The 26,937-nt window shown below is 37.4% G+C and overlaps 1 protein-coding gene across 1 annotated transcript in view; it reads right to left on the bottom strand.

Moving 5' to 3' along the window:
- The window catches only part of TACR3 (tachykinin receptor 3), a 72,991-nt gene that overhangs the window by 29,937 nt on the left and 16,117 nt on the right, over positions 1-26,937 (bottom strand). The window contains 2 exon segments of the mRNA XM_052642133.1: positions 8,983-9,133; positions 11,100-11,288. Coding sequence (XP_052498093.1) covers positions 8,983-9,133; positions 11,100-11,288 — 340 coding nt within the window.

Raw genomic sequence — 26,937 nt, 5'->3', positions numbered from 1 at the left:
TAAGAACTGAAGTACAACAAAGTAGAAGGAGAGCAAATTTTATTTTTGAGTGGGGGATGCTTTATGCTGAACTGACCCTAAGTGTTGATCTTCCCATTCCAACCTCTGCACAGTATCCTTGCAAACAACAGTATAATATGAGTGACTAGTTACTTCAGTCAGTTCAGTTTGGTTGCTCAGTCATGTATGACTCTTTGCAACCCCATGAACCTCAGCACGCCAGGCCTCCCTGTCCAGGCCTCCCGGAGTTCACCCAAACCCATGTCCATTGAGTAGGTGATGCCATCCAACCATCTGACCCCCTGTTGTTCCCTTCTCCACCTGTCATCAGTCTTTCCCAGCATCAGGGTCTTTTCTAGTGAGTCAGCTCTTCGCATCAGGTGGCCAAAGTATTGGAGTTTCAGCTTCAACATCAGTCCTTCCAATGAACACTCAGGACTGGTCTCCTTTAGGATGGACTGATTGGATCTCCTTGTAGTCCAAGGGACTCTCAAGAGTCTTCTCCAACACCACAGTTCAAAAGCATCAATTCTTCTGTGTTCACCTTTCTTTATAGTCCAACTTTCACATCCATACCTGACCACTGGAAAAACCATAGCCTGGACTAGATGGACCTTTGTTGGCAAAGTAATGTCTCTGCTTTTGAATACGCTATCTAGGTTGGTCATAACTTTCCTTTCAAGGAGCAAGCATCTTTTAACTTCATGGCTGCAATCACTATCTGCAGTGATTTGGGAGCCCAGAAAAATAAAAGTCAGCCACTGTTTCCACTGTTTCCCCATCTATTTGCCGTGAAGTGCTGGGACTGGATGCCATGACCTTCGTTTTCTGAATGTTGAGCTTTAAGCCAACTTTTTCACTCTCCTCTTTCACTTTCATCAAGAGGCTTTTTAGTTCCTCTTCACTTTCTGCCATAAGGGTGGTGTCATCTGCAGATCTGAAGTTATTGATATTTCTCCCGGCAATCTTGATTCCAGCTTGTGCTTCATCCAGCCCAGTGTTTCTCATGATGTACTCTGCATATAAGTTAAATAAGCAGGGTGACAATATACAGCCTTGACATACTCTTTTTCCTATTTGGAACCAGTCTGTTGTTCCATGTTCAGTTCTAACTGTTGCTTCCTGACCTGCATACAGGTTTCTCAAACTTATGTGGGGTCAAAGGTTTGAAGGAAAATTTTGCCTCCAACTAAAATCAACTACACAGAACGCATTAGAAAATTTTCTATAAGCTTTGCTCACTAATGTTTAGGACCTGAAATATATCCTCTTTTATAGGATTTTACAAAGTTTAAATAAAATCACTTGTGCACAATGCCTGGCCCACATTATATGTTAAATAAATTTTTGATGATCTCAATCATAGGTATGTATAGCTGGAAGAGAACTTGCAAGTGATCTGCTTCAATCTTTGACATATTCTTTTTCCTATTTGGAACCAGGCTGTTGTTCCATGTCCAGTTCTAACCGTTGCTTCCTGACCTGCATACAAGTTTCTCAAACTTATGTGGAGTCAAAGGTTTGAAGGAAAATTTTGCCTCCAACTAAAATCAACTACACAAAACCCATTAGAAAATTTTCTATAAGCTTTGCTCACTAATGTTTATGACCTGAAATATATCCTCTTTTATAGGATTTTACAAAGTTTAAATAAAATCACTTGTGCACAATGCCTGGTCCACATTGTATGTTGAATAAATTTTTGATGATCTCAATCATGGGTATGTATAGCTGGAAGAGAACTTGAAAGTGATCTGCTTCAGTCTTCTCATTTTACAAATATGACAATGAGCCCAGAGAAAAGTGATGACTCAAACAAAGTAAGTCTGAAATAAAATACCATGTCTGGAACTCAACTGTCCAGAGTCCCAGTTCTTCCACAGTAGTATCTCTTATATCTCTTTTGTTTTGTATCATATCTATCACTCTCTTTCCTGCTATCTCTCTCTCTCTCTCTCTCAGGCACATACAAGACATTGTGCTCATTTGGCTTTACAAACCTGAATTTTCTCCAGATATGAGAAACAATTACATCTATATCTGTCTATTTATATTTGGCACTGGCGATGTAATTATTGTGGAATGTTTTTAGTTGCAGCAAACCCATTAATATCATTATGTGTTAGCGTGTTATATTAACTGAGGAGAATTTGTTAAGGGAGGTTGTGTATTGTTTTTATTCAGCGTATGTTAGAGGAGCTTTAAAGTGTTAAAAAAACTCATTTGAACTAAAAACAAAAAAAGTACTCAGTTAAGCTGATTTATAATTTTTAACAATCAAAACCAGGTTTTAGTGTATATTTTTGCAGGTAAAGTAGATGTCTCCTCACTTTGGTAATTGCATGAAGTTCCAGTGGACAGATAAATTTTTTTTTAAGATGTAATTTTTGTTGATTGCTGGTACTGGAAATAAGTGTTAAGTTGACTGGTGGTACTGGAAGATAATTTTTTCTTAAAAACAACATTATGTATTTTAGTCAGTTTAACCTACAAGAGCTTTTAAACTAAGAATATATCAACAAATAATACAATAATGTATTCAATTGTACTCCTGGTAATTAAACAACTAGAAAGATAAGAAAATAATTACTTTATCTTATTTATCACCACCACACAGCAAAGTACAGAAATGATCATTAAAATACAGAAATTATGATCGTGTTCTCTAGAATTAGACTTTCTGGGTTTATATCCTGACTCTGTCATTCAATAGACTAGGCAGTTACCCCAGCTAGTGACTGTTTCTTCATCTGCCAACTGAAAATAACAATAATGCTTCCCTTCTATGGTTGTCAGAATTCAGTTGGCTAAACTATTTAAAGCACCTAAATCAAGTGTCTGGGACATAACAAGCACAGTAAATGCTTGTTGCTTATATAGAGCTATCACAAGCATTGTACTTTATATTAGTGATAATAATTAGGTTTATTTTTGTCTCATAAATAGATGAAGATACATGCAGATTGGAAGTACATGTTTATGACATTAAGTACCAGACACATTAATACATACATTATCTTTATTAGCCTTCATCAAAAAACTTTCTTTTTTTAAAATTAATTGTGCCTGTATTTATTTATTTATTTTTATCATGTCATTTTTTTTAAAATTTTTATTTTTACTTTATTTTACTTTACAATACTGTATTGGTTTTGCCATACATTGACATGAATCCACCACGGGTGTACATGTGTTCCCAAACATGAACCCCCTCCCACCTCCCTCCCCATAACATCTCTTTTGTTCAAGAAAAGGAACAATACTTTCATATGCTGTGAATGAGAAGATGGACAGGAGACTGGCTCAAGGTAGCTTGCCAACTCTTTGCAGTTTAGTGTAATAGAAAGAATGCATTCCACAGGACTGAAAGGGCTTACTTATACTATTACCAGCTGTATGAATTTGGGTCCCATTCACCTTCCCAGACCTTCAGTTTCCTGATTTGTTAAAAATGGAAGAAAGTAATTTCTAGTATGCCTACCTCCTACGATCCACTGGATCATAGAAAAAGCAAGAGAGTTCCAGAAAAACATCTACTTCTGCTTTATTGATTATGCCAAAGCCTTTGACTGTGTGGATCACAACAAACTGTGGAAAATTCTTCAAGATATGGGAATACCAGACCACCTTCCCTGCCTCTTGAGAAATATTTATGCAGGTCAAGAAGCAATGGTTAGAACTGGACATGGAACAACAGACTGATTCCAAATTGGAAAAGGAGTATGTCAGGGCTGTATATTGTCACCCTGTTTATTTAACTTATATGCAGAGTACATCATACGAAATGCCGGGCTGGATGAAGCACAAGCTGGAATCAAGATTGCTGGGAGAAATATCAATAACCTCAGATATGCAGATGACACCACCCTTATGGCAGAAAGTGAAAAGGAACTAAAAAGCCTCTTGATAAAAGTGAAAGAGGAGAGTGAAAAAGCTGGCTTAAAACTCAACATTCAAAAAACGAAGATCATGGCATTTGGTCCCATTCATGGAAAATAGATGAGGAAACAATGGAAACAGTGACAGATTTTATTTTCTTGGGCTCCAAAATTACTGTAGATGGTGATTGCAGCCATGAAATTAAAAGATTCTTGCTCCTTGGAGGAAAAGCCATGACCAATCTGGACAGCATATTAAAAAGCAGAGACATTTGCTGACATAGGTCCGTCTAGTCAAAGCTATGGTTTTTCCAGTAGTCATGAATGGATGTGAGAGTTGGACCATTAAGAAAGCTGAGCACCGAAGAATTGATGCTTTTGATGTGTGGTGCTGGAGAAGACCCTTGGGAATCCCTTGGACTGCAAGGAGATCCAACCAGTCTATCCTAAAGGAAATCAGTCCTGAATATTCACTGGAAGGACTGATGCTAAAGCTGAAGCTCCACTACTTTGGCCACCTGATGTGAAGAAATGGCTCATTGGAAAAGACCCTGATGCTGGGAAATATTGAAGAAGGCGGGAAGAGAAGTGGGTGACAGAGGATGAGATGGTTGAATGGCATCACTGACTTAATGGACATAAGTTTGAGCAAGCTCCAGGAGTTGGTGATGGACAGGGAAGCCTGGTGTGCTGCAGTCCATGGAGTCACGAATAGTCAGACATGACTGAGTGACTGAACTTCTTTACTTACTTACTTAGGCCTACCTCTTGGGACTACTGTGAGATTAGTACAGTCTATGTATGAGAATGCACTTCATATAATATAAGTAATACTCAGACATAAAGTATCATTCTGAAACCTATTCCTTTGAGATAGCTCTCTGAAAGAACTCAACTCTAAAAATTTTGTTTAGGATTCAAGTCCAAGTTCTGCCACTTATAATTTTGTGAATTCGGGGCTCAATTTCATTTTTCTGTAAAACAAGAAAAATTCACATAGATAATGTGAGAATTAAATAATATTCATGTGAAAGTTATTTATAAACTGTGACTCATGTTAAAATGTAGGTCAATATTATGTTTAAATAGATAAATGACCAGTTTTATACCTCTTTACTTTTCCATTACATGATGCTTTCTTATCTTCATAATAAAGTGCTTTATATATTCAAAGTAAAGTGCCTATATAATAAAGTGCACATATATACAAAGTGCCTTAAGTAACAGGTACCATTTACTGAGAACAGTTCTATGTGCCAGGAAATTTTTGAAGTGTCACTGGTATTATTTTCAAAGTATGCATATTGTTAAGCAGGACAAATGTAAAGGTTGAGCGGGGGTGGTTAATCCTCATTTTCCTGACAGCTTCACGTTAGTTTAACTTTTAGACATATTAGGTTCTATACAGCTTAGACATGGAATTTATTTCCACTCACTGTTCATAGAATTTAGTCTACAGGATTCAAAACTGAATACAGTTCCTGAAGACCTTGAGAAAAAGAGAAATGGCAGCAATGTTTCCCAGTAGTTGCAAAGATCTTTTCAGTATTCTGACCAAAATTTCTTAAACTTTTTTTTAATTCTTATTCACGTGTCTGGGGAGCTCAATCAGTAACTGCTGTTTTGTTTTTATTAATAGTACATTGACTCAGAGTTGTTTATAGAGTTGTTTTTTCCAAGGAGTCATGATGAATTTGCTCTCTTGTAACCAACACTCTCTTATTTCTCAAGTCCAATCTGTAGTATCAAAGATGCAATCTCTAGGAGACAACATATGATTAAATGGCCCATCCAGGGTAAAATTCATATCTTTTACCTAAACAGTCATACTGATATAAGAAAAGAGCATAATTACTAGAAATAACAGTATTCCAAAATATACTAAGTAAGTGAAGTGAAGTCGCTCAGTTGTGTCTGACTCTTTGCGACCCCGTGGACTGTAGCCTACCAGGCTTCTCCGTCCATGAGATTTTCCAGGCAAGAATACTGGAGTGGGTTACCATTAGACAATATAGTTGGTGATGGACAAGGAGGCCTGGTGTGCTGCGATTCATGGGGTCGCAAAGAGTTGGACACGACTGAGCAACTGAACTAACTAAATTTTAAATAAAAAAAATTAAGAGAAGAGCTATTTTTATTTTGAAACTTTAAATTTTGGGGCAAAATGAGTGTTACTTTCACAATACTAATAATGGTCATATCAGTAAGTGACTGTGAAAGAAACCTAAGGACAAGGTGATTTATTATGAGAAGCCCTTGTCATAGATGTCATTTTATATTATTTCAGCCAAGATCACAACCTGAGAAATAGAAATATAGAGTAGAACTTTCATATGTCTTAATTTTTGAAATATTCTAAAAGAATCAATCTCTCAGTTTGAATTGATATTTATACTTTGAAATTGCAGAGTAATGCAGTAAAAATGAAATATGTATGCCATATTCTCATCTGCTATAGAGGGGCAAATGCAAAAATATTCCTTCTTTCTTTTGTTCCTTCTGGGATTCAACTCAAAAATAAAAAGGAACACTCAGATTAAATTTTTATCTCTTCCTAGAAAAATATTACGTCAATATTAAGGAAAAGGAGCTATAATCTATAATTACTGAACTTATTTTAAGTTGTGTAGAATTGAATAGGGGAAAAGTGTTTTAAAAATGCTTAAACTAGTAGGAAAGGAAAGAAATAAAAGACAAGAAAGTAAGCAGGAAGTACAAAGACAAGTGATTCTGAAATATAGTACGTAGAATATGGGACTTCCCTGGTGGCTCAGTGGTAAAGAATTCTCCTGCCAATGCAGGAGATGCAGGAGCCATGGGTTTGATCCCTGGGTCAGAAAGATCCCTTGGAGAAGAAAATGGCAGACAACTCCAGTATTCTTGCCTGGGAAATCCCATGGACAGAGGAGCCTGGTGGGCTACAGTCCCTGGGGTTGAAAAGAGTCAGACAGGACTTAGCAACTGAACAACAACAGCAATGTAGACTATCACATCAGTTATTTAATGTGATTATGCCTAAAACATAGCTATTTAGAAAATACGCCCCCTGCAAAGAGTATCTTGCAGAATGATCAAGATGTTAGAAAGTGAGGATCAAAATAAAGGAGAAACTGTTCACTTAAGATGATTATGTTACTGAAGTTCTGCTAGTTCTACGATTCTTTTATTTTTTTTTAATGTGCTAAAGATATAGTTTGGTTGTTTGCGCACTTTATTTTTAAATTTTATTGAAGTATAGTTGATTTACAAGTTTTGTTAATTTCTGTTGTACAACAAAGTGATTCAGTTATATATATATACATTCTTTTCCATTAGGTTTTATCACAGGCTATTGAATATAGTTCCCTGTGCTATACAGTAGGATCTTGTTGTTTATCCATTCTAAATGAAGTCGTTTGCATCTATTAACCCCAAACTTCCAGGCAATCCTCTCTCCCTCCCCCACTTTTCCTTGGGAACCACAATCTGTTCTCTACGTCTGTGAGTCCATTTCTGTTTTGTGTGTGGTTGCGTGCATTCTAAGTCACTTCAGTCATGTCCGACTCTATGCAGCCCTGTGGACTGTAGCCCACCAGGCTCCTCTGTCCATAAGATTCTCCAGGCAGGAATACTGGAGCGGGTTGCCATGCCCTCCTTAGATAAGTTCATTCATATTTTGGATTCTACCCATAAACGATGTCCTATGGTATTTGCCTTTCTCTCTCTGACTTACTTCACTTAGTATCATCATTTCTAGGTCCATCCATATTACTGCAGATGGCATTGTTACTTTCTCTTTGTGGCTTAGTAGCATTCCATTATACATATGTACCACATTCTCTTTATCCATTTGTCTGTAAATGGAAAATTAAGTTCTCTCCGTGTCTTGGCTATTGTAAATAGTGTTGGAGGGAACACTAGGGTGCATGTCTTTTTTTTTTGAATTATAGTTTTCTCTGATATATATGCTCAGCAGTGGGATTGTGTACTTCATTTTTTAGTTTTTTTTTCCCCAAAGAGAAATAAAATGAAATTATGTATACTATAGGCTGAAATAACTAAATTGATGTGAAAAAATATTTGCTTTCAAATACTCAACCTAACAATCAAATGCTAACCAAACATAAAGTCTTGTCTGTTTGTCAACAGAGAAAAAACTTATTAATGTTAAAATAGAATCTATTTTCTATACTAGGTTTTAAAAACCTGATTGATTGTTGTTAAGTAAGTGTCGGTAAGTAATAGTTCCACATAAATAAATGAATCATACATGGGATAATAGTAATTGACATAATCAGTGTGTCTCACTTATCCTTGGAAAAACCTCTGTGATTTGCACTAGGTACTCATCACTTGGAGAGAGAAAGATGGAATAGAGATTCTAAGATTCCTTTTAACTATGCAAATTTATTATAAAAAATCTCACTCACTGAGTCACATAATAGTAGTCAGAAAAGGAAACAATGAAAAAATAATCCTATTAAAATGTCACTATGATAATTCTTATAGGTTTTCTTGCTTAATGTGAATTGTTCAGAAATAATTTTTATCATGTCACCCAGTAAGCTGTACAACAGCATTAATGTAACTTCATCTGTTAATCAGATGGCTGTGTAGAAGCCAGATAAAGGATAGGGGTGGAATGTGGGGAGGTGTAGGGAAGAGAAGAAGAATGGGATACATAAATGGATATTATAGATTTATAGCACATACTAAGAGAGATGCCTTTCCTGGGATAAATAGAACTTCTGAAAGATTATATAGTACATCAGAGGCATTTTGTTTAATAAAAGACTAAGATAACTACAGCTGCAGAAATACAACCAACTGTGACTCCTACAGTGAAATTTCAGAAGTTTCTAGTGGTATAATTAAGAATATTCTGCAAAAGGTAATAGTTTTTCTGTAAGGAAATGACTACTCTTATCATAAACTGCTATTGTACATGACTAGTGGCTTATAGAAGATACAAAAAGCAAAATTTAAAAAAAAGAAAGAAGGGGGAAAAATAAAAGTAGGAGTAAAGCATCAAATTATATATTAAAATGCCATAACTAGATTTTTTTTCCCCTTCTCTGTTGCACCACAATTTATGCAAATGCTGGAAAGTTATACGGAACAGTACCTTTCTTTTAGCCTTTAGCTGCTCATGATACTTGTCACAGGTGTCCCCTGGGATCTCTCCTCCCCAGAGGGTGATTCCAACGATGGTGTATGTGATGCCCATGACAAGCAATGGGAAACAGTACACCAGGATAATAACAATAATATGGTAACTGCAAGAAAGAAGAAAAGCACATGCTGAAGAGCATATTGGAGTAAAATAATGAGACTTTGAATTCATCCCATTTTAAGTCATAATTGAAAATGCCAATGACTAGCCCACATTTTCTCTTCTAAGTCCTCATTTCACAATTTCACCAAAACACCTAGCTACTGTCACCTGTACTGTGTGCTGTGCTTAGTCGCTTCAGTTGTGTTCAACTCTTTGCAACCCCGTTGATTGTAGCCCACCAGGCTTCTCTGTCCATGTGATTCTCCAGGCAAGAATACTGGAGTGGGTTGTCATGCCCTCCTCCAGGGATCTTCCCGACCCAGGAATTGAACTCATGGCTTCTGCATGTCCCACATTGGAGGTGGATTCTTTACCACTGAGCCACCAAGGGAAGTCCCAGCTATTGTCATCTACAATCATCGACATACTACCAGTTTAAATTTGTCAATTTTTACTTCACATATGAAAACTATAGCATTCATACAGAGCTCGTTTAAACTGCACATTTCCCCTTGCCTAGAGGCTTCAAGATGAGTATTTTCCTTTGCTTGGTAATCACTAGGCTCACCTAATTAAACAGATAATCAGAGGAAAAGAGATGGCACAGAGTAAACTGATCAACTGATACATTTTCTTCTGTGTAAATCTATTACATACATCTTGCAACATCAGTCATATTTGAAATAAATCATTCTTCCTCTAAAGGAAAAAAATGTAACTAGATGTTCTGAGTCATATGAGAGTTTTATCAAAGTCTTGGCACATTTTGATTATATCATTAAATTTGGTAAATAACATATGGAGGTATTAGTCATGTCAAAGTCATTATACTATAAATTATCAAACTAAATTTTGGGATTTCATAGCTTTAAATAAAAATTATAAAAATATTACTATGGTGGACTAAGACAGGAGCCAATAATATAATAGCCAAATTAGAATTTGTATAAACTTTTGAGTGACTTCCACTGTCTTAGGAAGGCTTTAAAGTAATTAAAATTTTGGTATACTAATCTCAATATCTGTGTTTATTTGGTAAAGCTGTCTTTCTGATAGCTTATTAAGTGTTAAAGTCAGTGGTGAATTGATTCAGTCAACAAATAATTTAATTTTATTATTATGAATAATTTTGTTTTGCTATCATACAAATAAGATATATTAGTATTACATAATGGAAAGAATGCAGTCCTCAGTTTAATAACTGCTGCCTGCTTTTCCTTTAATAAACTCTCCTCAATCTTTTTCTTTAAAACTCTGGACTCTGAGTAGAGCAGAGTTTGATAAAATATCTGCTTTAAAAGATGATCATTGTATTTGCATTATTTGTTAGTTTTTAAAGGAAAAAACCAGATCACTAAATAAGAATTTTATTTGAAATAAAATTTAAATGGTCAGAATAAAAAACAAAATGGAAACAATTGTTTTGCTAATTTGCTTTTTTTAAGGTGTGTCCAAAATATGAAATACCAAAGTCTAACATGTAGCATTCTTATCTCCTTTCTGACCTAAGCGTTTAAGTTTTTAATGCTAAAACAAAGAAAGGAACACAACCAGGAACATACCAAGACTCCCTTTCCTTTCAGCCAGGCTTCTTACAAGAGCAATCCACACCTTGGGTTTCAGTTCCACCCTTCTCACTCATTCCTTAATCCAGAACAACCTGGTTTTCCTTTGCGCTTTCATCTCCAGTTATCTTATCATCTTCTCTGGAAACTCTCCAGAGCTACCCCATATTTTCATCACATTTTTCCAATTAGAAATCACTGTAACTTATACAAACTAATTGATCATATCATACTGTACTATATACAGATAGTATAGTATTTTCATGTGTTTTTTTTCCAAAGTAATATTTGAGCCCTTAAAGGAACTGTCTATGCCTTATCTGCTTAGCTGTTGCTCCCAACCTATAGTTCCTTAAGTGCTCAATGCATTTAGTTGAAGATTATAATAGATAATTAACTTACGTGAAATGTTGCTTGGGGCCTTCTGGCCATTGCACGAAGCAAAGAGTACGGCCCGGCATGACTTTGGTTTTGGAATAAAGACACTGAGGGAATGCAAGTAGAAATGCTAGAATCCAAATGCCTCCAATGACAATCTTGGTTGCGGTGGCAGACAGTCTGGGCTTCAAGGGGTCAATGATGGCCATATACCTGTATAAAAACAAATAAAATCATTTTGTTGGGTCTCTTCTTAGCAGAGTTTAAAGTGAGTTTCAGAGGACTTTCAAGGGCCATGGTTATCTCTTTTCTAGTAAACAAATTAATAAAAATTTCGCTTGCATAGAGACAGCATAGAGTAATTATGGCATAGTCTTATCAATCAGGCAGATCACTGTTCAAATCCTATCCTGTCACTTATTTAACTTTTTGAACTTCAACTTTATTTTTTTAAAAATAGAAATAAGAACACCCCCTCTTACTGGTGAAGTCAAGATCAATAGAAATAATACAAGTGAAAGGTATCAATTATTTGGTGCTGTGCCTAGCACATTATCAGAACTCTGCTGAACAGAATCAGAAATGTATGCATTAAGTGCTTAAAAAACATGAGTTATGTACCCTAAGACCTCCATTTTTCTTGTGTATGTTTAAGTTTATAAAAAGAAAATTCTAGAGAACTAATATAGATAATGTCTACATGATTGACAAAGATGAGGAATCCCTAGGAAAGATATTGTCAACATATCCATTGAAAAGCATCCAGAGACATGGTTCAGGATTTAGATAAGGATGAATAAACCAAGTTTGACTAAGGTTATGCTGTTACCTCCAAAACAGTTCATACTATATCATATAAATCTACATAGTGTCTACGTAACTTCCTATAACATAATTGTTATAGGAAAATATATTTAAGGCTCTAAGAAACATCAGTTCAGTTCAGTTCAGTTCAGTTCAGTTGCTCAGTTGTGTCCGACTCTTTGCGACCCCATGAATTGCAGCACGCCAGGCCTCCCTGTCCATCACCCACTCCCGGAGTTCACTCAGACTCACATCCATCGAGTCCGTGATGCCATCCAGCCATCTCATCCTCTGTCGTCCCCTTTTCCTCCTGCCCCCAATCCCTCCCAGCATCAGTCTTTTCCAATGAGTCAACTCTTTGCATGAAGTGGCCAAAGTACTGGAGTTTCAGCTTTAGCATCATTCCTTCCAAAGAAATCCCAGGGCTGATCTCCTTTAGGATGGACTGGTTGGGTCTCCTTGGAGTCCAAGGAACTCTCAAGAGTCTTCTCCAACACCACAGTTCAAAAGCATCAATTCTTCGGTGCTCAGCCTTCTTCACAGTCCAACTCTCACATCCATACATGACTACTGGAAAAACCATAGCCTTGACTAGATGGACCTTAAGCGCATATTATTTTTAGAGTGCAACATTTTGGGAAATTAGAAACTGTTTGAATATGGTAACAAAAGTCAAGCTTTATTCACTTGGTAAAATAGTAACACTATGTCTGGGAGAATCAAATTCTAGTTTTAAATTGGATAATATGGCTCATTGCCAACTTATGGCCAATAGTCAGAGTAGAAAATAATGTATGCTAAATTAATTGTATCTTGGCATTTCTCTCAATAAAGCATATTATTTAATCATACTACTTTTAGTGTTTACCATTTTGTGTTTTTCAAAGGTAACAGTTTTATCAAAGAATGAATATTACTTAAACCAAAAACATTTACTTTTATGAATAAGTATTTCAACATGAGTAATTCATTAATTTGCTTATTGCTATTTGCTTTTGCAACTATTAGGTAGAACTAGATCTTCAGTGATATATTGGTACTTATATACTATTCATAATATTAGCTTTAGTTGTAATTTACTTAAAGAAAATATTCTTAATTTATTATATATGACAGCTAATGTGTCTGACTCTTTAGGACCCTATGGACTGTAGCCCGCCAGGCTCCTCTCTCCATGGGATTCTCCAGGCAGGAATACTGGAGTGGGTTGCCATTTCCTTCTCCAATGACATCTACTAGGCAAAAGTGAATGTTAGATATGACAAAAGTAACAGTAAAACAGTACCTTGGTTTAAGCAAATACACTGCCTAAAAAAGAAAATAAAATGCATACGTTTGAATTTGAAAACTGTTTAAAATTCACCTCTCATGCTTATGTTGGTAAAAATTAATTCTAGCAATGTGTATTGATTGCTAAGCATAACCAGGCAACTTATTACATACCCACACACACAGACACACTGTATATATATGTATATACATATATATATTTAACAATCAGAAAAGTTCAATAAATCAAATAATACTATCTCTATTTTACAGAAAAGAAGACTTGAGGCTTAAAGTTTAAGTACATTGTTTAAAAATGTCCAAGATGGTAAGAATTCGAATTCTAAGCCAGTTCTGCCAATCCTTGAAGTCTATATAGGTACAGATTATAGCTTGGAATATAACTATTCATATGAGGAATTATGGAAGAGAAAGAGAAATATATAAGGTATATGTCTTCCAAAGAATCAGAAGTCACATTTTGTCTGTAAATTCACACATTTATGTGTAACATTAAAGACAAATGTCAAATATATAAAGGCAATAATTTTGGTTGGTTATTTCTGTTCCCCCTGCTGTGGACTGTAGCTCACCATGCCATTTCTCTCATTATACTGAAGTTTTGCATTATGGTGTTTACAGAGTCAGACACACAACTTATCAATAAATGTTTTACTGAACTGAATATTCCTCAATCCTATCATAATCTTTGCTTTTTTTGCTTGTACTGGAAATTTATGAATCCAGTTTGAATGTTTAGACAGTTGCTATTTTGAGACTAAAATAAGAAGTTGAGTGACATGAGTAGGTTTAAAGTCCTGTACAGCCACTTCAGCATGGACAATTCAAAATAAACTGCAAAGTTTTCAGTGATCTTTTTTAAAACAATCTATTAGTTTAGTGTTAGAGGAATTATTTCCTACAGGTAGAATACTGTTTCACTTAAACTGTATGGAAGCAAGCAATCAATTTATGTTCTCACCAACATTTAAGTGAAAGTAGAAATTTTAAAACTTCAAGCTGACATTTTTGTCATTTTTGGTTTGATCTATTATTCATTCATTCAACCAAATATTTATTGGACGCCTGCTGTAACATTCCAGACGCTGCAGTAATACAACAGTGAGAAAAAATGACCTTTGCAGAACTCACAGTTGAGTGAAGTAGGTAGATACTAATCAAATAATCTCATTAACAAGTTTAAAATTACAAATATAATAAGTGTTACAAAGGCAATGTTTATGGCTGTTTTAGTGCATTTAGCGGAAAAAACATTTAGATGATCAATCAGTTCTCCCTAAGAAAAGAGTTCTGGGTTGAAACCTGAAAAGGTGACTAGGCAAGGTAGCAGAAGGGGGAAGGTTGTAAAAAAGATTTCTGAGAGAACAAACAACACATGGAAAATTCCTGTGCAAATGGTGGGGTTTTCAGTTCAGTTCAGTTCAATTGCTCAGTCATGTCCTACTCTTTGTGACCCTATGGACCACAGCACGCCAGGCCTCCCTGTCCATCACCAACTCCTGGAGTTTACCCAAACTCATGTACATTGAGTTGGTGATGGCATCCAACCATCTCATCCTCTGTCATCCCCTTCTCCTCCTGCCCCCAATACCTCCCAGCATCAGGGTCTTTTCCAATGAGTTAGCTCTTCTGATCAGGTGGCCAAAGTATTGGAGTTTCAGCTTCAACATCAGTCCTTCCAATGAACACTCAGGACTGATGTCCTTTAGGATGGACTGGTTGGATCTCCTTGAAGTCTAAGGGACTCTCAAGAGTCTTCTCCAACACCACAGTTCAAAAGCATCAATTCTTCAGTGCTCAGCTTTCTTTCTTTTCTTTTTCAACTCTCACATTCATACATGACTACTGGAAAAACCATAGCCTTGACTAGATGGACTTTTGTTGGCAAAGTAATGTCTCTGCTTTTTTTTTTTTTTTTTTTTTTTTTTAGGGGATTTTTATTTATTTATTTATTTATTTATTTATTTATTTTTTAATTTTAAAATCTTTAATTCTTACATGTGTTCCCAAACATGAACCCCCCTCCCACCTCCCTCCCCATAACATCTCTGTGGGTCATCCCCATGCACCAGCCCCAAGCATGCTGTATCCTGCGTCAGACATAGACTAGCGGTTCAATTCTTACATGATAGTATACATGATAGAATGCCATTCTCCCATATCATCCCACCCTCTCCCTCTCCCTCTGAGTCCAAAAGTCCGTTATAGACAGCTGCGTCTTTTTTCCTGTCTTGCATACAGGGTCGTCATTGCCATCTTTCTAAATTCCATATATATGTGTTAGTATACTGTATTGGTGTTTTTCTTTCTGGCTTACTTCACTCTGTATAATCGGCTCCAGTTTCGTCCATCTCATCAGAACTGATTCAAATGAATTCTTTTTAACGGCTGAGTAATACTCCATTGTGTATATGTACCACAGCTTTCTTATCCATTCATCTGCTGAGGGACATCTAGGTTGTTTCCATGTCCTGGCTATTATAATCAGTGCTGCGATGAACATTGGGGTACATGTGTCTCTTTCAATTCTGGTTTCCTCGGTGTATATGCCCAGCAGTGGGATTGCTGGGTCATAAGGGAGTTCTATTTGCAATTTTTTAAGGAATCTCCACATTGTTCTCCATAGTGGCTGTACTAGTTTGCATTCCCACCAACAGTGTAGGAGGGTTCCCTTTTCTCCACACCCTCTCCAGCATTTATTGCTTGCAGATTTTTGGATCGCAGCCATTCTGACTGGTGTGAAGTGGTACCTCATTGTGGTTTTGATTTGCATTTCTCTGATAATGAGTGATGTTGAGCATCTTTTCATGTGTTTGTTAGCCATCCGTATGTCTTCTTTGGAGAAATGTCTATTTAGTTCTTTGGCCCATTTTTTGATTGGGTCGTTTATTTTTCTGGAATTGAGCTGCATAAGTTGCTTGTATATTTTTGAGATTAGTTGTTTGTCAGTTGCTTCATTTGCTATTATTTTCTCCCATTCAGAAGGCTGTCTTTTCACCTTGCTTATATTTTCCTTTGTTGTGCAGAAGCTTTTAATTTTAATTAGATCCCATTTGTTTATTTTTGCTTTTATTTCCAGAATTCTGGGAGGTGGATCATAGAGGATCCTGCTGTGATTTATGTCGGAGAGTGTTTTGCCTATGTTCTCCTCTAGGAGTTTTATAGTTTCTGGTCTTACATTTAGATCTTTAATCCATTTTGAATTTATTTTTGTGTGTGGTGTTAGAAAGTGATCTAGTTTCATTCTTTTACAAGTGGTTGACCAGTTTTCCCAGCACCACTTGTTAAAGAGATTGTCTTTACTCCATTGTATATTCTTGCCTCCTTTGTCAAAGATAAGGTGTCCATATGTGTGTGGATTCATCTCTGGGCTTTCTATTTTGTTCCATTGATCTATATGTCTGTCTTTGTGCCAGTACCATACTGTTTTGATGACTGTGGCTTTGTAGTAGAGCCTGAAGTCAGGCAAGTTGATTCCTCCAGTTCCATTCTTCTTTCTCAAGATTGCTTTGGCAATTCGAGGTTTTTTGTATTTCCATACGAATCTTGAAATTATTTGTTCTAGTTCTGTGAAAAATATGGCTGGTAGCTTGATAGGGATTGCATTGAATTTGTAAATTGCTTTGGGTAGTATACTCATTTTCACTATATTGATTCTTCCGATCCATGAGCATGGTATATTTCTCCATCTATTAGTGTCCTCTTTGATTTCTTTCATCAGTGTTTTATAGTTTTCTATATATAGGTCTTTAGTTTCTTTGGGTAGATATATTCCTAAGTATTTTATTCTTTTCGTTGCAATGGTGAATGGAATTGTTTCCTTAATTGCTTTTTCTACTTTCTCATTATTGGTGTATAGGAATGCAAGGGATTTCTGTGTGTTGATTTTATATCCTGCAACTTTACTATATTCATTGATGAGCTCTAGTAACTTTCTGGTGGAGTCTTTCGGGTTTTCCATGTAGAGGATCATGTCATCTGCAAACAGTGAGAGTTTTACTTCTTCTTTTCCAATTTGGATTCCTTTTATTTCTTTTTCTGCTCTGATTGCTGTGGCCAAAACTTCCAGAACTATGTTGAATAGTAGCGGTGAAAGTGGACACCCTTGTCTTGTTCCTGACTTTAGGGGAAATGCTTTCAATTTTTCACCATTGAGGAGAATGTTTGCTGTGGGTTTGTCATATATAGCTTTTATTATGTTGAGGTATGTTCCTTCTATTCCTGCTTTCTGGAGAGTTTTTATCATAAATGGATGTTGAATTTTGTCAAAGGCCTTCTCTGCATCTATTGAGATAATCATATGGTTTTTATTTTTCAATTTGTTAATGTGGTGAATTACATTGATTGATTTGCGGATATTGAAGAATCCTTGCATCCCTGGGATAAAGCCCACTTGGTCATGGTGTATGATCTTTTTAATGTGTTGTTGGATTGTCTCTGCTTTTTAATATGCTGTCTAGGTTGGTCATAACTTTCCTTCCAAGGAGTAAGCATCTTGTAATTTCATGGCTGCAGTCACCATCTGCAGTGATTTTATGGGTCGAATTATGTCCCCCTAATGAAAGTGGAGAGTGAAAAAGTTGGCTTAAAGCTCAATGTTCAGAAAATGAAGATCATGGCATCCGGTCCCATCACTTCATGGGAAATAGATGGGGAAACAGTGGAAACAGTGTCAGACTTTATATTTTTGGGCTCCAAAATCACTGCAGATGGTGACTGCAGCCATGAAATTAAAAGACGCTTACTCCTTGGAAGAAAAGTTATGACCAACCTAGATAGTATATTCAAAAGCAGAGACATTACTTTGCCGACTAAGGTCCATCTAGTCAAGGCTATGGTTTTTCCTGTGGCCATGTATGGATGTGAGAGTTGGACTATGAAGAAAGCTGAGCGCCGAAGAATTGATGCTTTTGAACTGTGGTGTTGGAGAAGACTCTTGAGAGTCTCTTGAGCTGCAATGAGATCCAACCAATCTATTCTGAAGGAGATCAGCCCTGGGATTTCTTTGGAAGGACTGATGCTGAAGCTGAAACTCCAGTACTTTGGCCACCTCATGTGAAGAGTTGACTCACTGGAAAAGACCCTGATGCTGGGAGGGATTGGGGGCAGGAGAAGAAGGGGACGACAGAGGATGAGATGGCTGGATGGCATCACTGACTCGATGGACGTGAGTCTGAGTGAACTCCGGGAGTTGGTGATGGAGAGGGAGGCCTGGCGTGCTGCGATTCATGGGGTCGCAAAGAGTCGGACACGACTGAGCGACTGAACTGAACTGATCTGAATAAAAGATACATTCAAGTCCTAATACCCAGTATCATAGGAGGTGACCTTGTCAGGAAATAGTTTTATATAGGTAATCAAATTAAAATAAGGTCATCTGGATGGGCCCTAATTCAATATAAGGCATAAAGGAGAATTCTGGAAACAGAAACACAGAAAGAATGCCACATGAAGATCGAGGATTGAGTGATGTGTCTACAAGCCAAGGAATGCCAAAGACCCCAGCAATCCACCAGAAGCTAGGAAGGGCAGGCAGAATTTCCTCATAGGCTTCAGAGGAGCATGACCCTTGCCAACCCATTGATTTAAGACTTCTAGCTTCCAGAAATGTGAGAAATAAATTTCTGTTAAGTCACCCAGTTTGTTCTGGTTTGTTACAATTTGATAGGTAAGGGTGGGAGAACCATGTGCACTTGAGGACCTGAAGGCTAAAGTAATTGAAATGCTGAAAGTGAAGGGGGAAAGTGATTTGAGATGAAGTTGTAGTGTAGGTCATGGAATTTTGTCCTCTCGAAAGTAATTGAAGTGATTCAATCAGGAAGGGAGAGTAATCAGATTTTAGCCTGGAGAATGAATTGAAAGAGGGAAAGAATGGAAGCAGGGAAGTAAGTTACCTCATTACTGTTTTTGTTTGGGTGAGAGATGATTGCTGCTTGGGACAGAGTATCACCACTGGAGACTAAATTACATTAATGACTGAGGAAGACAAAGAAATGTTGAAATATTGCAGAAAGGGAGAGCCAGTTGGCCAAAGAAATAGGTGGAAGTGCCAGGTACTGCTGAAGAAATTGGTGATTGAAATTGGTGATTAGAAATTCACTGTGGCATCGGTATTTCCTATTCTGCAACTCTCTCTAGGAATAATAATTTGTTCAACAGTAACAGGAAGAAAATGGATCCTTAGGGTCTGCAAATAAAGACCCTTTGGACCTTGAAGAAAAATGATCAAATCCAGGATATAATTTTACTCAAATGATTGTCAGTACTTTATGATTCCTTTAAATAAATATATATCTTTGATATGATCACATTCGACTTTTCTAGGTGTTTGTTTGAGCTCACTACCATTCTTCCCTCACCAAACAGATTCTCAGATATATTAGAGCCCCCTTAGTATGACTTGTTTTCCCAAAAATAGCTATGATTGGATTCTTCACTCTTCTGCTTAGCATATCACCTAAGGAAGTTTTAAAGTCACTTTTTAAAAAAGATATTTTTCTGATGTGGATAATTTTTAAAGTATTTATTGAATTTGTTACAATATTGCTTCTGTTTTATGCTTTGGGTTTTTTTTGGCTGCAAGGCATGTGGGAACTTAGCTTCCTGACCAGGGATTGAACCCCCTGTGTTGGAAGGCAAAGTCTGAATCATTGGACCACTAGGGAAGTCCCTATATCCATCAGAAGCTCACATTTAATGCCATCTTTTATTAGTTTTCCTTTTCACTGCAATACTAGATCACTTTCCTTTATCATTTACCTCTTTTTCTGATATGATTCAAGGGGTCTTTTTCATCAGAAAGATATCTTTTGCAAAACAGAATTCTTTGACATAACTGCTTACTCTCAGTAAGTAAGCTTTTCCATTTTGTAATTGTTCTTGGTATATGGTATAATTCTTCCTTTCATTAGCCTTTTTAATAAGCTCTGTTTCTGGATCTTTATATGCTTATACACACTTAAAATTTTGGGTATAAAGACACTGCAGCCTTCAAATGTTTGCTTGCTTATATTAAATATTATTTACCTGAAATAATACAGATTTTACTATTTTCCACTTTGCTTCTGGCCAGAGTAGACACTGTTTTAGTATGTAAATTCAGGACCCTCTAATCTGAAGTGAAGAGATGAAGCCTTAGGAAGAAGTACTTGGTAAGAAATATGTGTACAGCTGGAGACTTAGCCAATTTGTAGCAAAACTGAAAGGCAAGAGTGGTACATATATCTCAGAAGTTATCTTCTTCCTGCCATGCCCTCCAGGGGTCTACATTATGTAAAGCCAAGAAAAGGCCAGAGAACAAGAGACGCTATTGATATAGTGAGTCTATAGAAGTAGTCAGCCTGGTAGGCAGGGTCAGAAAAAAGAGTGGAATAGACAGTGAGTAGATCTGAATTGACAAATGGAAATTATCCAGCTCAGATATAATTTCAGGTTTGTTCACATGCTGGTTTCCTTGCTGAAGTGATTTTCTCTTGCTCATACATTATTCTAAAGTTCTACGGCTGGAAAACTTCCATCCATCCTTTAATTTCCACTCAGATTACAGAACGACAGTGTAGATTCTCTTCCTCTCTCTATCCAGAGTTTGTTTTTATGTCTTCAGTGCTGCAACAGAATTATGCTCATACTTTGATTTTAGCTCATTGGAGATGTGATTTATTCTTCAGTGTTCTCTAGCACCTAAAAAATTATCCATAGTAGTCAGCTTGACTGTTGAATAGTGACTGCAAATAGTTGTTGAATATTTGGACAGATAGATAAGTGAATGCTGCTACTACTGCTAAGTCACTTCAGTTGTGTCCGACTCTGTGCGACTCCATAGACGGCAGCCCACCAGGCTCCCCTGTCCCTGGGATTCTCCAAGCAAGAACACTGGAGTGGGTTGCCATTTCCTTCTCCAATGCATGAAAGTGAAAAGTGAAAATTGAAAGTGAAGTTGCTCAGTCGTGTCCGACTCTTAGCGACCCCATGAACTGAAGCTACCAGGCTCCTCCGTCCATGGGATTCCCCAGGCAAGAGTACTGGAGTGGGATCTGAGATAAGTGAATAAATGTTTATAAATGAAAATTTCAAAGTGTACACAATTTTAAAAGGGAAGAAAGAAGAAAACAAGGGAGGAGAAGACAAACTAAAAATGATTCAGGAATATTAACAAATGGTTGAGACTGAGCTAATCTGTTGTGACAATTTGGATGTACTGGACACATCATTCGAGCAGCTAACACTGGTGAGTCCAGGGTTTTCTCTTATAAAATGAAAGGGGACTGCCACAGGTGTTAGGCTGAATTTGCCACAGGAAATGACAGGAAGGAGGCTGCAGAGAACAGCCTACTGGCTTATAAAGCTGCTAGTGATATTGGAGAAGGTGATGGCACCCCACTCCAGTATTCTTGCCTGGAAAATCCCACGGATGGGAAGGCTGCAGTCCATGGGGTCGCTGAGGGTTGGACACGACTGAGCAACTTCACTTTCACTTTCATGCATTGGAGAAGGAAATGGCAACCCACTCCAGTACTCTTGTCTGGAGAATCCCAGGGATGGGGGAGCCTGGTGGGCTGCCATCTATGGGGTCACACAGAGTCAGACATGACTGAGGTGACTTAGCAGCAGCAGCAATACTGCAATGACAGAATGTCCATCAAAACATCCCATTTGCTTAGGTCTTGCTCTCAATTTTTCTGTATTCTACTATGAAATTCTTAATTCCCCTGACTGTGCCTGCAGGTTGGCAAAAGCAGCTTTTGATGATGCAATGGCAGAAATGGACATGCTGAGTGAGGAAAGCTATAAAAACTCTACACTTATCATGCAGTTATTACGTGATAATCTGACACTGGACTTCAGAATAAGGAAGCACTGCAGGATGTGGAAGATGAAAATCTGTGAGACATAAAAGTCAACAAGAGAAACTATCTCTGACCACCCTAGACCTTCCCATCCCACCCCTCTTGGAAATTCCCTCATTGTCACTGAGAAACACCAAATCTGACTTTTACATTTGGTCTCAGAATTTAGGTTCCCGTCCTGCTGGTTTTCTGTTTTTTTTACACAGTTTTCAAAAGTTCTTAAAGGCAAGAGTGAATTTCTGTGGATTTTTCTAGTCCCAGCTTTTAGGTTAAGAACACTAACAGGACTGCATAGAGGCTTTTTCAGCATTACTGTATTGTCTCTTGCCAGATGTGGCAAGATCACCATTAGAATGGAAATTACATTCATTCGAAAGCCATTAGAATTTTACGTGATGCAAGCATCTAAGAGAAAGGTTAATCACACTATAGAGGTGTATGTGGTATCATTTCCCCTTTTTCTAATTGTTTAATTGAATTTTATACCTGTGTTTAAAATTAATTGGATGTCAACTTGAGGTGGTAAAAGGTTGTTTGGGGAGTTTATTGTAATGGTTTTGCTGTAAGTATTTCAAACTGCTGAAATGTTGCTGAAAAGCATAGTGCTGGTAACAGTTCAACAATCCACGGCTGTTCATTCTTGCCTACTTTTACTCTCCCTCTGATGCAGGTTAGCATTGAAGGTGGTATGGAAAAGCCTGCGTGCATGTTCAATTCTTTGTTTCTTTTCTTTCCCTCTCCCCCTGGGCCCCACCCCTCCCCTCCTTGCTCGCTCAACATCTGTCTTTTGTTCAATACGTGTAACTTGAAGCTAATTTGTACTGCTGGATATCTGACTGGAGTCACAGATACAGAATCTGTATCATACTGAAACACAACATGGATTAACATTAAACAAATAAAACAAACCTAAATTAAAAAGGAATAGCTTTCTGTTCAGTCATTAAGTCGCTTAGGTTTCTTTACTTTGCTAAATGGGAATAATAAACATAATGTAGAGTATAATTATGTGGTAAAAATGACATTAAATTACATAGTGTATACAGGAGACTTAGATAATATCAGGCACAGTAGACCCTCAAATCACTCTAAAACTATGTTGAATACAATTAAATTAAAACTTGAAACTTAAAAACCAAGTGGCTGTGGTAAGCTTGAGATAAAACCAAGCAAAGATAACTCATCTAATGTAGTTCTTAGCTAGTTGTGAATAGAGTGGAAAGAAAAATAAGTTCATGCCAAAATTCTGACCTAAGGATTAAAAAAACTTCTTTTGATATTATCCTAGCTCCTCACAGAAACTATTTAATCAAGGTAGTGTATTATAGGTCATTTCTCTTTCAAATCTCTCCTTTAGACAGTTTCCTGTATGGAGAGTAGTAAGGTCTTTGCACCCTCAATCAGGGCAACTAGTGCTCAGTGGTTCAATGATTAAATAGAAATGTTCAGTGTTATACTTGGAGACTCCATAAGTTCTTTGGGTGCAATGGGAATTAATTTCCCTCAATTTTGTTTAATATGGATCTATACCATCTTAAACTCCTTTTTGAAGTGGCCTGTGGCAATTCCACTCTGTTATCTTTAACATTAGAGAGACGGTGTTGTCAATCAAGCATAAGGACTTCTACATCTTCAGGTAATTTAAACTGTGATGATGTAAATGCTTACTTCACTGTGCAAATAGAAGAAAAGAGGTATAGATAACCATCACAAAGAGTCAGACACGACTGAGCGACTGAACTGAACTGAATGAACTGAACTGAAACTAGAAGAATAATATAGTCTTGGATATCATGCTCATGCTCAGTCTCTACAGTCATGTCTGACTCCTTGCAACCCTGTGGACTATAGCCCACCAGGCTCTTCTGTCCATAGGATTCTCCAGGCAGGATTTCTGGAGTGGCTTCCCTTGCCCTCCTCCAGGGGATCTTCCTTACCCAGAAGTCGAACCCAAGTCTCCTGTGTCGACTGCATTGCAGGCAGATTCTTTACCTCTGAGCCACTGGAGAAGCCCATTCTTGGATATATACTTAGATTATAAACATATTCATAACATCTGGGATAATACTGCACATATTTGGCACCCATAACATATTTATTGGGGCTTCCCTGGTGGCTCAGTGGTCAAGCACTCACCTGCCAAAGCAGAATATGTAGATTCGATCCCTGGATTGGGAAATCCCTGGAGCAGGAAATGGAAACCCACTCCAGAATTCTTGCCTGGGAAATCCCATGGACAGAATAAGCCTAGTGGGCCACAGTCCATTGGGTCACAAGAGTCCAACACAACTTAGCAATTAAACAACATATTTATTATATGACTAAATTAATGAATAAATGGAGGTAATTAAAAAAATTGTTTTTATATCATTGAAAAATTTGTACTCAACTTAATAAGATATCATGAATATATAATTAAAAAGAAAAATCAGCTATGAAAATAATTGCAAACAATAGCAACAATAACAGCTACAAAGAAAGAAAGAAAAGACACCCAGATTCAACAGGAATACTGTATTTATTACTGACAGGAGTAATACTGGAAGAAATAATACTGCTTTTCTTAGCAGATGAAATGATCTTCCATATTTCCATTGCCTACCCCAACTGAAAATCCTAAGGAATCCGCAAAACTCAAAACCTATTAAAATTAATAAATAAATTCAGCATGGTCACAGGATACAGGTTCAATCAACTATATTTCTATATACTAGCTATGTCTTGCCCACACTAGTAGTAGATATGGGCAAGACATAACTAGTATATAGAAATACAATTACATCTATTACTGTGGGCAAGAATCCCTTAGAAGATATGGAGCAGCCCTTTATAGTCAACAAAAGAGTTCTTGGGTGCAATCTCAAAAATGACAGAATGATATGTGTTCATTTCCAAGGCAAGCCCTTCAGTATCACAGTAATCTAAGTTTGTGTGCCAACCACTAATCCTGAAGAAACTGAACAGTTCTATGATGACCTACAAACCTCCTAGAACTAACACCAAACAAAGATGTCCTTTCCATCATAGGGGACTGGAATGCAAAAGTAGGAAGTCAAGAGATACCTGGAGTAACAAGCAAGTTTGGCCTTGGAGTACAAAATGAAGTGGGGCAAAGACTAATAGAGTTTTGCAAGAGAATGCACTGGTCATAGCAAACACCCTCTTCCAACAACACCAAAGATGACTCTACACATGGATATCACTAGATGGTCAACACCAAAATCAGACTGATTATATTCTTTGCAGCCAAAGATGGAGAAGCTCTATACAGTCAGCAAAAGCAAGACCAGAAGCTGACGGGCTCAGATCATGAACTCCTTATTGCCAAATGCAGACTTAAATGGAAGAAAGTAGTGAAAGCCACAGGCCCATTCAGGTATGACTTAAATCAAATTCATTACAACTATATAGTGGAAGTGAGAAATAGATGCAAGGGATTAGATCTGATAGACCAGGTGCCTGAAGAACTTAGGAGAGAGGCTCATGATATCGTACGGGAGGCAGTGATCAAGACCATCCCAAGAAAAAGAAATGCAAAAAGGCAAAATGGTTGTCTGAGGAGCCTCACAAATAGCTGAAAAAAGAAGACAAGCTAAAAAGAGACAAAGGAGAAAAGGAAAGACATACCCATCTGAATGCAGAGTTCCAAAGAATAGCAAGGAGAGGTAAGAAAGCTTTTCTCAGTGATCAATGCAAAGAAAGAGAGGAAAACGACAGAATGGGAATGGCTAGAGATCTCATCAAGAAAATTAAGGATACTAAGGGAATATTTCAGGCAAAGATGGGCACAATAAAGGACAGAAACGGTATGGACCTAACAGAAGAAGAAGATATAAAGAAGAGGAGGCAAGAAAACACAGAAGAAATATACCAAAAAAAAAAAAAAAAAATTCTCAAAGACCCAGATAACCATGATGGTGTGATCACTCACCTAGAACCAGAATCCTGGAGTCTGAAGTCAAGTGGGCCTTGGGAAGCATCACTATAAGCAAAGTTAGTGGAGGTGATGGAATTCCAGTGGAGCTATTTCAAATCCTAAAAGATGATGCTGTGAAAGTGTTGCACTCAATATGCCAGCAAATTTGGAAAACTCAGCAGTGGCCACAGGACTGGAAAAGGTCAGTTTTCATTCCAATCCCAAAGAAAGGCAATGCCAAAGAATGCTCAAACTACTGCACAATTTCACGCATCTCACACACTTAGCAAAAGTGAAGTCACTCAGTCGTGTCTGACTCTTTGCGACCCCATGGATTGCAGCCTACCAGGCTCCTCTCTCCATGGGATTCTCCAGGCAAGAGTACTGGAGTGGGTTGCCATTTCCTTCTCCAGGGGATCTTCCTGACCCAGGGACTGAACCCGGGTCTCCCGCATTGCAGGCAGACACTAACCTCTGAGCCACCAGGGAAGCCCCAAATTCTCCAAGCCAGGCTTCAACAGTACATGAACCAAGAACTTTCAGATGTTCAAGCTGGATTTAGAAAAGGCAGCAAAACCAGAGATCAAATTGCCAACATCTGCTGGATCATGGAAAAAGCAAAAGAGTTCCAGAAAAACATCTATTTCTGCTTTATTGACTATGCCAAAGCCTTTGACTATGTGGATCACAACAAACTGGAAAGTTCTTCAAGAGATGGAAATACCAAACCACCTTCCTTGTCTCCTGAGAAATCTGTATGCAGGTCAAGAAGCAACAGTTAGAACTGGACATGGAACAATGGCCTGGTTCAAAATTGGGAAAGGAATATGTCAGGGCTGTATATTTTCACCCTGCTTATTTAACTTCTATGCAGAGTACATCATGCAAAATGCCAGGCTGGATGAAGCACAAGCCGGAATCAAGTTTGCCGGGAGAAATATCAATAACCTCAGATATGCAGATGACACCACCCTTGTGGCAGAAACTGAAGAGGAACTAAAGAGCC

The sequence above is a fragment of the Budorcas taxicolor genome, chromosome 6 (genome assembly GCF_023091745.1).
Source record: "Budorcas taxicolor isolate Tak-1 chromosome 6, Takin1.1, whole genome shotgun sequence".
Taxonomy (NCBI): Eukaryota; Metazoa; Chordata; class Mammalia; order Artiodactyla; family Bovidae; genus Budorcas; species Budorcas taxicolor.
This window is presented reverse-complemented; position numbering and strand designations above follow the sequence as displayed.